General features: G+C 34.3%; 1 protein-coding gene across 12 annotated transcripts in view; it reads right to left on the bottom strand.

The window, feature by feature from the left end:
- The window catches only part of LOC128222840 (ras-specific guanine nucleotide-releasing factor RalGPS2-like), a 71,575-nt gene that overhangs the window by 12,802 nt on the left and 46,447 nt on the right, over nucleotides 1-12,326 (bottom strand). For all 12 annotated transcript variants that reach the window (XM_052931988.1, XM_052931979.1, XM_052931978.1 and 9 more), the window contains 7 exons: nucleotides 8,148-8,261; nucleotides 7,191-7,325; nucleotides 6,704-6,793; nucleotides 5,288-5,380; nucleotides 4,739-4,862; nucleotides 1,405-1,536; nucleotides 135-225 (listed from right to left, as the gene is read on the bottom strand). In XM_052931988.1, the coding sequence (XP_052787948.1) occupies nucleotides 135-225; nucleotides 1,405-1,536; nucleotides 4,739-4,862; nucleotides 5,288-5,380; nucleotides 6,704-6,793; nucleotides 7,191-7,325; nucleotides 8,148-8,261 (779 nt within the window). The remainder of the gene's footprint in view (nucleotides 1-134; nucleotides 226-1,404; nucleotides 1,537-4,738; nucleotides 4,863-5,287; nucleotides 5,381-6,703; nucleotides 6,794-7,190; nucleotides 7,326-8,147; nucleotides 8,262-12,326) is intronic.

The raw sequence follows: 12,326 nt of genomic DNA on the forward strand, positions 1-12,326 counted from the left end.
AAGACCTTTTCTTCTTTGAGACGGAGGGACACCTATAACTTTAGAAATCTATTTCCCTTTCTTAGGATTTCAATGGAAAGGATATGAAAAGCAACATTAAATACAACATCAAACTGCTTTTTCTAGGCTCTTACTTGTAGTTGTCGTCCTCCACAAACTTCTGCAGTTCCTCAATGTATCGTACAGACTTCAGGTAGTTCTGCACATGTTCCTTGATCTCCAGCTCTGGAAAATACACACAAAATACACATCATTTTGTACATGTGGACAAATGCTGATATCTAGAAAAGTTTTCAAGACATGGCCAAGTTTCATGTAAATATCTAAAAAGATATTCCAGATATGTTCATGGCTCAATTTTTTCATTAATGCTAGCACTGACACATGGCTATTGTAATCAACTTTTCCTTCTAAAAATCAATAAGCTAAATTGATGTATTTAAAAAATCTTTTTACCCATCACAAGCAGTTATATTTCACTTGAAACATTCAAGTATTAAATGCAAGCATTTTTTTTAAATAATTATTTCTGCACCAGGCATGGGCGTTACCTAATTGTAAAGGGAGGATTTCTTTATACAACTTTCCTCAACCTAATTTGCACTTTAATTGATATAATAGTGCATTTAATAAACCCATTATAAACCATAACTTAAGCATTTTCCAAAACTGGAAGGTACTTAAGTCTTGTCAAGTACACATGAAGTGCAACACTTATATTTTCTTTCATCAATATTTGTTTGTCTTAAATAAACCATGTCTTGCCAAAAACAGGATACAAACATCGCTAAAACAATCAAACTTTGAGCGTATCAAGTTCTAGATATTAGAGAGATGTGTAAAGTGCGTGCATTTTGAACTCACTTGCATCAGCTTTAATGCATGAGGCAAAAAACAACAAAATTGTGTGGTTAGGGCTCAATTTTGTCCACAAAAGGTAGGATAGGTAGGATTTTTTATGTGTATTTTTTGTAAGGCTTTATGTGAAAACATTATTGTCATCATTAGAGAATGGTGATAAAGTGAACTTGAGTATAAAGCTTTAAAAGTTTTTAATCTGCATATTAAAACATTCAAACCTATTTTTTTAACCGAGGGACTATAAAAACAGTAGGGTTGGCCCCTTTTAAGTAGGGGTAACCAGAACCATAAGTTTTTCTTGTTAGACCTTATCTAACCATTGGCTCACAGCAAAACTGTCAACACATCTTATAGATAAAAATCTCACAAGTACTTCCTACTGAGATATACAGATAAGGAATACATGATTGTCAGTAAATAATTATTCAACTGCTTCCTTCTTCACACCATATCAACCACTTGATATCATATTTGGAAAATGAAATTATGTAAAACCCCATTTATATTTCAACAGTTAAATCATTTTCTGAATCTTGTACCTACCATACGCTGACTGTTGAAGGTCAGCTATGACACGGAGAATGTTGTTCATCTGTAGTCTACGATGATGACTCTCCATGCCCCCGTGGTGCGGATGAGCCACGTCGATGTAGATTAGATCCGTCAGGTATAGGCCTGGAACAGACAGAGGGTCAAAGGGGGTGTTATTACAGTACATTAAGGCTAGGGTTTACTAGTACAAGCACTGCAGAGCAAATGCAAATGTAAATATGTCTGTTGATGCTGTTGCTTTTCAGTTAAAAAGAAGCACAAATCAAGAATAATTTCAGCTAGACTTACAGGTCTTGTCATACATGTGCGTATTACCTCTGACAGCATGTGTACCAAGTTTCAATTGAATATCTTTAAAGGTATTAAAGTTTGATGGTTGAGGTTTCGCTATTGCACATTGACCCCGCCACCGAGGACACCATGGCTATGACAATACCTCAACTTTTTTCCTTGAACCCCAAACCCCCCAGAAGACCTAGAATTACTTCAGTTAGTGTTTCATACGTGAAGTTGGTCAGTGAATGATTCTTTTTCTTCACATTGCTGTTTAATTAATATTAGAAGTTTAAAGTAGAAGACAGGTGGCTATGACATTCAATCTGATAAATAATCAATGATTCCTTGCTTTGAGCTATTCTACTTCATCTAAGAGTGCAGAACTTTTCTGGCAGGCAGACTGTTTTCAACAAGGAAAGTTGATGAGAATACCAGAACTAAAGTCTATCAAATACAGACATAAACGTGCATAAGTGTACAGAAAATTTACTTGAATGTATTAATGTATTCATCAGAGGGTAAATAATGCATAACAATTATTGGCCTCAAGCTGGCAAAAGAGAGCCAGAGACCTCAATGTGAATAGCATCTGACCTAACATCATAGGTGTAAGTAAAAACATTCAAAATAATCTTCAACATCAAAACAAAACCAAAACCCTAATTAGGTTAAGATATAGCCAGAGGACCTATCCAAGTTCACAAACATGTTGAAGAAAGCATTCCTCACATACTGAAATCATAGGTCTCAATTTACAAACAAAATAAAGATGGATTGTGTAAATTTAGCAGTTCTATTATAATGATTTCCAACATGAACTATACATTCAATAACTAATTTACAGTCCAACAGACAATTACTCAAAACTGACAGGGGAGAAACCCAATAATCCATCATAAACAAGAGCTGACCTTAGCCTACCTACTGTAGAGTGTTATCTTTTGGTGAGGTCCTACTTTTGTGCCTTTTAGATTTCTACCTATTTTGCAAAGTTTAAAACTGCAATACCATTATACAATAATATTCAAATATTGATTTAGTACAACTGTGCTAATACAACTGTGCTGAGTTAAAAATGTGTGGCCTTTTACATTCGCAAATAATCATGAAAATTTAACACTCAGGAAATTTGCAACACCATTATTTCTAAATTTCCAAACATCGGATTAATAAATTTTGCTGAATTTTAAAATCGCGACCTATTCAATTGATTTGAAAAAAAAAAAATCACAAAAATTAAACTCTTGCGAAATCAAAACTAACTACAGTAGTTTCCCCCCTCACCCCATCTATAAGGTTATTAAAAGGCCATTACTGCCTGCCCCAGTTTTTTCTCCAATTGTCTGGGAAAAACAAGAAAGGAATGTATGGTATTCACCAATTTTTCTGGTAAAAACACAACTCAATCACACCAGTTCTGTTCTTGTCGTTAAATGAAATAATGGGAAAACAACATGAAAATTTCGTTACAGTCAGGCCAGCTTCCATGGTTAATAAGGAAATTTGTATTACCAAGCAATGGTTCCAGGTTATAATTATGCATTTATCAAATTAAAAGGACCTAGAATGTCCCCAGCATCCTCAGGGCCCTTATAATTAGTAAATGCATATCAATAATCTTAAAACCAGCTGAGTGTTTGAAATTATACATTGTCTACTGGCTTAGTCTCTGTTACAATCGACCAATTAGCAGCTGACAGCATATTTACTAAAAGAAATGAAGAGCTGATTTAAAAAAAACTGCCATCACATTGGACAAAATAAAATTATGATTGAACCTGCTATAAGTTTTGTTAACTAAAGCCATCAGTAATTTAGAGTTAAATTCAAGGGCTAAGTGCAAAACAGTTAAATCTTCATATAAAATTGAAGGAAGTATGCCAATACATCATGTGCTTAACCCTTTTATATAGAATTATAATTTATGCAATAAAAGTATAATCAAAATTTTAAGAGCTGACACTAAGTAAATTGGTTTCAGATCATTTTAGGAAAAAGCATCTAAAAAATAGTGATAATTTTACTTAAAATTTATCTTAATGAATAACTAGCTAGCTCTATAAATCACCCAGAGGAACATTTTTTGATCTTTATTTCACTAATAAGTATTCTCATCCAATACCAATCTAATACCCATTAATCAAATTCTAACACAATTCTAGTCTACATACAAAAGGGCTGTGTGTCAAGATAATCAAATCACGTCAAAGTGATTAATCTGTAATACAGTAGGTGCAGTTTCTATTATGCCGGGGAAATAGAAAATCTTGCCGATATACCAACCAACACTAAATTGTTAGCTCTCAATCAAAATGTGGGTGTTTTGGTGTTATTATTCTTCACAATGAGGTCTGGTATGTTTTCGTGCTAAACAATAAAGCTATAACCACGAATGGTTTTGCAATAGTTGGCACCATTTTGCACAAAACAATGCTGACAACCTGCATTACAGCACTGACACTAATGATAAAAGTACAAAAATCCCATCATAATCTAATAGATAAATGCTAACTTTCATAGTGTTCAGCGCCAAATGCCTATCTAATGCCTCTATTCAAGCCTGCGCCCATAACTCACATAAAAACTCACATAATACAACACATAATACAGCCTATAAAGGACTAAATGAAAATTTAGCAGTTGTAATCTGCTTTTTGATTTTTGGATGTTTCAGATTGTCAAAGCTGTGCTCGGCGGTCCCACTGGTCCGAAGGAAAGAAAATGAACTCTTATAGATGTTACTGTTCACTCATCTCATATCGGTGTTGATCTAGGGGCTAAAATTAACTTTTCAGTCCTGACACAGGTTGTTCCACATGAGTGCATTGCCATTATACATGTAGTTTTCGTGTGTTTAAAGTTTCATGAGAACATCATAAATTGTATAACAATGTGGCCCCCATCAACACAAGATTTTTTGTCATAAAAATACATAAAAATGACTAAACTATATTAAGGCTAAATTAACTGATATAAATCATTTGTTTTACAATAAGAGAAAGCAAAAAACTTTGAATTATCAAAGAAACCTAAAAGAAATCAACCATACCTAAGTAAGGAATGCAGGGTAGTTTGACATTGGCCATGTAATCTCGCAGTTTTTGCCGATTATCATTCTCCGAAAAAAGGTCGGCCATCTTCTCATACGTAGACTTGTCCTTCTTTGAAAGGTTCTGAAAAAAACATTAAAAATTAGAAATCAAAATGTCTTTAATCTAAACATTGTGTTTGTTGATAACATACTTAATCATTATATATAACTACATGTATCTGTAGTAGAGATAAATGCAAATGTCAAATGCAGGGCTTTTGTAGGCTGCAGGCATTTACTTAAATTGGAAATAAGGTTTTCCAAGTAAAAGTATATTTAGTTTTAACTGCATTTTTACAATGATTTGCAGAAATTTATGTATACTGAAACTACTGTCATTGGCACTATGTTGCATGAGAGTGTGGTCTTGTGTTATGGGGAAATCAACATGTCTGGCTTGGTGACTGATATTTAACCTTGTACCAAATGTTTAAAACAACTAAACAAATATTTGCTGTTGTTTGTATGTTCAAGATCTTTAAAGTCTTGAATGGATAAGCCACTCACTGTCCATGTTTTGGAAAGACGAAATATGGCGGCGCTCTGTAAAGCTGAAACCACGGCCATTACTGCATGTAGATTGTTCAGGTCCAGAAGTTTCTGTAAAACAAACATAAATATGTCACCCTGGAATTTATCATAGTTACACGCATCTGATATTTTATGTGTACCTTATTGATATGTTAGTTTAGTTTAGTTTATTTTAAACTTATTTAATTTACAACGATTGTGAAACATTATATAAATCACTCTTGTTGGCACGATGTAGCACGAGAGTGTGTTCTTGTGATGTGGGGGGAAACTGGAGTACCCGGAGGAAACCCGTCTTGTTCAGCTTGGTGACCACAAACCAAACTCACATGTGCCCAAGCCGGGAATCAAACCCAGGTCACCTAGGTCAGAAGCGAGTGCGCTCACCACTGCGCTTATCAGACAACACTGATTTGATTGATATGTTTAATCAGTTATAGCACAGTAAAATTATCTTATTTCCTAGTATTAACCAATCAGACTCATTCTTTTCATATCATGCAGTAATGACCTCCTGACAGAACAGAACACATCTCAGTCTGTTGAGAACATAATGAAACACTGAAGATAATAGCTATCATTCTGCACTATTTGTATTGCAGCCAATTACACACTTTAAAGTAAATATTCTGGCTGAAAACATTACAATAAAATATCACGTCTCTCTAAAGTGCAATTCGGTAATGCAAGTGGTATTACATCTGCAGGATTTTATTTCCTGGGATTATATAGATTTATCAATTTCCCAGGAGTGTCTGCCAAGCCAAGTACAATAAAGGCCATTCAACTTAAATGTTGCAGAATTTGACGTTGCAACGCAAAACCGAGTAACTCTTTTTAAAAATAGAAGGAGATACATCTTTCCTTCCCTGAGCTCTCGAATAGAAGACTTTAATTAATATATTTGCATTCAACTTTGGGAGGAAAAAGATGCTACTGTACTCAACCCATTGCGGAATTGCCGACAGTAATTAATCATATAAAATTTGCATATGAAATATGACATATACTCCTCGCCAGTATTACAGTATTTTACTCAATGCTAAATTGTAGACCGTAGCCAAGAAATTAATTGCATACATTTAAGATAAATACGACTGACAATAACAGTGATTTTTTCACCACCATTTTGGGAATGGAACCAGAGCCTTTCTGAATTGGAAAAAATGGGTCATTATGACTTAAATTGGGAACTCAGATTTCCTGAAATATGATCAAGTTTGTTTTAAAACAAATTTGTGAATTTCATTTTTCACTTGGGAAAATTGTATATGATTTGGAAATAGGAATGGCATTGAATTTTGGCCTCAAATTGGTCCGAAAAACACACAATGTATTGTACTCAGCTTGAAGCAGAATTGCATACAAATATGGTAGATATAATCAGCCTACCTTCCCAATCTTGATAAAGTGCGCTAAAACCTCCGCTCTTGTTTTGTCAGTCTGAGTGGTTAATATCTCGCGCTGCACCCAGAAGTTTACCTGAAACAGATGCATTATTACATGATAATCTTAATCTAATTCCATAGAAAAATCTTTGTTGGAAACATGTGTTGATTTTAATAAGATATTGTCAAACTTCAATCGAGAAAAAGATTCACCTTGAAATGAAATATAAAGCCCTGATAAATGTGCCAATATCAAAGTCCATCCAGTTGTTTTCAAGTTATGCTCTGTACAAAGAAAAGTAACAAAGGGCAATAACTCTGTAATTAGGTGAAATAGAGCTAATTGGTAGTTGTACACTGCACTTCCTCTTATTGTGCTATACCATTGTATGAAGTTAAATCAAAATCCATTCGGTAGTTATCAAGTAATGCCCCTGACAAGGAAAAGTAACAAAGGACTATAACTCTGTAATTAGATGAAATAGACTTACATGGTTAAACCTCCTTGTGAAAGCGACAACATTGGGCGCCTTGATGAGCTTGTGTTTGTTAGTCCATGCACAGGAGGTCAGCTCATCAGGTTCAATGGCTTGAAACACTGGCAGGTCCATCAGCGTTATCTGGCTCTGTAACATACAAGGTATCGTGATATTAACAGTCTAGCCACAGAAGCTCAGCTTATATCATTCTACTGGCACTTCAAACAGTGTTATCTGACTCTGTAACATACAATGTATCATGATATTAACAGTCTAGCCACAGGAGCTCATCTTTCATCACTCGATGGCCTTAAACACTGGCGGTTCCTACAGAGTTATTTGGCTCTGTAACATACAAGGTATTGTGATATTATCAGTCTAGCCACAGGAGCTCAGCTTGTCACTAGATGGCCTTAAACACTGGCAGTTCCAACAGTGTTTTCCAGTATCCTGATATTAACAATCACCACACATGAGGTTAGCTCTTGAAGTGCATATGACCAGACACAATGACATGTCAACAAACATTAATGGGCTCTGAAAAAATCAGACAGTTTATTTTCCCAAGGGCAATTTAGCGATTTCAGTAAATTAATGATGAAATCCTCTTGCTATATAACATGCAAATGATGCACTTGTCTTGTCAGATGACATTTTAGAAAATGGAGACAGGATTTCAACCTACATATGTTTGAATCCTATGTCTTCCAGTGAGACAATGAAAGATTTTTTTGATTAATCATAAATGCTTGAAACACTTGAAAAATGACAAAAAAGAAGTTGTCAGCCATAAATGCAGTCAGATTGATTTCTTCGATATGATGAATTTTTCAAACCACATGGAACATATTTGAATATTTGAAATTCTGCATAAAAGCACATTATCATCTTGAACAGCATTCTGTCAAGCAACCAGACTGTTGTCAAACAATCTTTATATCAAAATATGTCACTATAAGTAAAACTTACAGCAAATTCTTCAGGCGGCACTCGGAGGACATCAAACACGGCAGCATCATAACTCTTCATGCGTGGGAGACTCGAGTGTTTGTCAAGAGATTCCTCACTACCATGGCTACCGCCCTGGAATGGAATAAAATAATGATGTTAAGCTTCAATTTTTTATGGTTAAACTACTGGTATATATACCTTTTTGTGGTTATAAAAAGTTTGAAAACATCTCTAAAGTGAATGGTACAAGTGTTGTTCAAAGAACATGGTAAAAGAAATCATTTTACTCAGGGGGCCTTTTGAATAAAGATCTAAGTCAATTTTAGTTGTAAATTAAAATTAAGTCATAGCTCCTTTATTTTGCTATATATATATATATGAATGAATTGAACATCAGTCAGTATTAAAAAATGAACAATGTTGAGGAAATAAAAACAAATCATTTCTGCAGCCATTTCAAATTTGCATTTTTGTGACATTAATTCATATTTCAGATAATTGATGTTACAACAAAAATCTTCCTTTGTAACAAGCTCCTAGTCTAAATGGTTTTTAACCTGAAATTGTTAAGTAATTTGCTTCTGCTTGCATTGCCACAGGTCTATTATCCGCCAAAGGATCAAAATAATGAAACTAATGATATGTCAGGAGAGAAACACCTCCCTTTAAACATTACAACTGAGGTAATCGTTTGAATCATTAGCTCCCAGCTAGAACACACCATTTCCATAATAGGCCATTTAACTTTGTGCCATTAAAGTTAATGGCTAACTGCTCCATGTTTTGTCTAAATTGATATCTAAAGGTTTGCCAGCTTGAAAAGTATCCTTAATTTTACCGAAAGACAACTGACTAAAATGTAAAAAATTAAGTAGCTTCTTCGTGACCTTATGGTGACCGATGGTCATAGTTGGCAACATACAGCGGTATGTACATTGAAATATTTAACAGTTTTTACCTCAAGATTAATTTTACCTCACAACAATGGACAAGAAAGAGTTTACATATTACGACAAACATATTTATTTTTTTGAAACTGCTTTATTCGTGTAAGATACTTCTACTATTGACCTCGGTGACAACTGCAGTACTAATCATTGATGATCGAAGCTCTGTCAGTGGGGATTGAACCCAGGACCCCATAAGCCAGAGTCTGATATGCTTAATCTACCCAGCCATAACCCCACCGATATTTGTCAACAATCCATTAACACAAAGTCTTCAGGGAATAATTGACCTGGCAGCTAATTTGGGACTGAAGCTATTTCCGATTTTTGGAAGCCCTTTTTAGGCCTCTCCTGGCTTCTACTTTAACCCTTTAGCGCATGTATACGAGATAGGCCGACATAGCTCATTACCAGATGTATACGCATTTGGCCGACCGTATCCATTACTGGATGTAAACGCATGGCCCGCATATTTCAATAGGGTCATTTCAATAATTCAATTTTGCATCTTTCTTTTTGTAAACAATATCCCGGATGTTTATAAAATTAAAGTTTAACCTTTTGTGTATTGATTTTCCCTTGAAAATATCGTCTGCTAAATTGAGAAGGTGTTTATACTCCCAATCGCAGGTGTGATATCCCATTGTGACGTAATAAGACCACGAGCTAAGTACTGTATGGAATTTCCCCCAAATTCATTGATGCGTAAATCATTAAATATATTACGTCAGTTCAGTTTACCATTAAAATCAATTGAGATTATATTTACTTAAAGGTAATATTTTGTTTACAAACAAAAGAAACAATTAGTAAATGAGAAAATGATGGGTAAATTTTCTGTGAAGCTTATATAATGTCCATCATAGTTTTGGCTGTAAAATAGGTCATGTGCAAGCGTTTTGTTTGATCTAGATCTTTTTATTCATACCGGAAAATCATTTATCGGCTTTCTTTTTTTGTAAACAATTTTATGAGGGGGTAAAAAAGTTAAACAGACACCTTGGACTGGATCTCTCAGCTGGATGACACCGGATATTCCTGACATATTTCTCTGTATTAATACACAAGAACATAAATTGTCGGCTTTTTAATCCAGATGGGTCTTTTTTATGATAGGGGTAATAAAAATTAGATCGATCCCAGCATTTTATTACCCTTTGATTTAATGCAATTATGACATTTCAAAGAAATGTTACAAATCCATCTTGAAAATACATTCACAGCTGAAATAAAATAATTTAATATTTCATCATTGACACCATTTATTAGATAATTTAATTATCTATAAAAAATGAATTCACATAAAAAAGATTTGGACACAATTATTTGGAGTAACATTGATTTTAAGGTCATACTGCTGTATTCATTTTCTCATTTTCAAATATCCAGAAAAGTACCTATGCAGATAAGGACTGCTTATCAGTAAGATGGCTATTGACTGGGAGGTGTAATCTGGCCACTTGTCTATGTGCTAAAGGGTTAAAACAAACCCGAATGTCAATGCTAATAACAAATAAAGAAACAACCAGACACAACCAGTAAAAAAATTTTTGAACACTTATCATTTATCTATTGATTTTTTGGTCAGCCTGCATGCATGCAGACACAGCATCTGCCGAAATCTGCAACCAATCACATCCCTGGACTCTTCAATATAGTTTGCATTCATAAATCATATATTTATTCTTACAGAAAAATAACCCTAAAATTGATTGATGTTTAAAAGCACACCTGATTATTTGCAGTTTAAACAATGCACAATAATACATTGAATTTTTATGAAGCAAAACATGCTGCACTCCTGCAAATGAATTCATATTTCATAGTTGTTTATCGGTATACACCTCATTTGTATGGGCTGAATGCGTGCAACTGACTCCTACGCAGCGTCTGATATGTATACGCTTGTGGTTATCATAGATTACTTTAAATACCGAATTATGCAAAATGATCAGCCTACGTTTTGCTTAATGAGACAATAAGTGCAAACTGTCAAAACATGAATATTTATGTATATGTTGAAATAAATATATCATCTTGGCTCGGGAACAAATAAATACATTAAATGGAATCGAATCGAATCTCATTTTTTTTCTCATCTTCAACAAGTTTTCAATATAATTTATGACATCATTCCTCAGCAACTATTTCTACAAAAAACAACAACATGAGTGGCCTTGACCTTTAACATTCAGAACAAGTTCTAAATTAAGGACATAAGAACTGTCAAGTATTTAAGGCAGGGTGGAAACATAGCGCGGATAATTAAATGTTTTTCTTCAGCTAAAACATCAGAAAGTTTGTTTTTTTCTTTGAAGAAGAAAAAAACTTAATGAGAGAAAATCACTTCAGAGCCAAGTACCAAAGAAGCCAGACAAACTACAAACTGCTAATACATCTTGACATTACAAGCCTCCCAGTCACTTTGATCTCAATCTGCATCAATATCAGTGGCAAGCTTGATAATATCTGCATCTTTGACTTCTTTATTGATACAATCTGGTGCCTAGGCCTTGGATTAAGTGCAGGAGTGTCAGATTGCACAAAGATTATTATTAATTTTCCATGTAATACAAAAAATTCCTTTTTATCATAGAGTTCCAGAAATAATGCACAAACTCAGAACTTCAAATCACTGTCAGAAACTGGAAAGATGTTCATTCAAATCATTTGGAGAAAGATGTTCACTTCAAAGGCTTATAATTGTGATTATTTTAGACACATTTTGTTGTTGGCACCGTTCCTTCATCCACAAATTAATAAATAAACTTAAAAAATCTGTGAGTTCTAAAGAAAATGTCACTATATTTGAGACAAAAAGGTCACAATACTTCAGATGTATACATTTATAACCAAATCATCTAATGAAGCTTGGAGCCCATTCCAATAACTAGTCATTATGGTTGCCTAATAAGCAGTTTGTCAGGATCATTCCCACAGAAAATGGCGTGCGGCATGTAACCTGACAGTCAGAAAATGATCATAATTTACTGAGATGGAATATCGTCAGGAATTGTTCAAATTCTTGTCTTTGTTCTTGTTGCTGCCTCTACTGCTGTTGTTGTTGCTGTTGATGATGATGATAATACGTCAGGAACTGTTGAAATTGTTGTCTTTGTTATTGTTGCTGCTTCTACTGCTGTTGATGTTGTTGTTGTTGCTGTTGATGATGATGATAATACGTCAGGAACTGTTGAAATTTTTGTCTTTGTTATTGTTGCTGCTTCTGCTGTTGTTGTTGCTGATGGAT

The sequence above is a fragment of the Mya arenaria genome, chromosome 17, assembly GCF_026914265.1.
Source record: "Mya arenaria isolate MELC-2E11 chromosome 17, ASM2691426v1".
Classification (NCBI taxonomy): Eukaryota; Metazoa; Mollusca; class Bivalvia; order Myida; family Myidae; genus Mya; species Mya arenaria.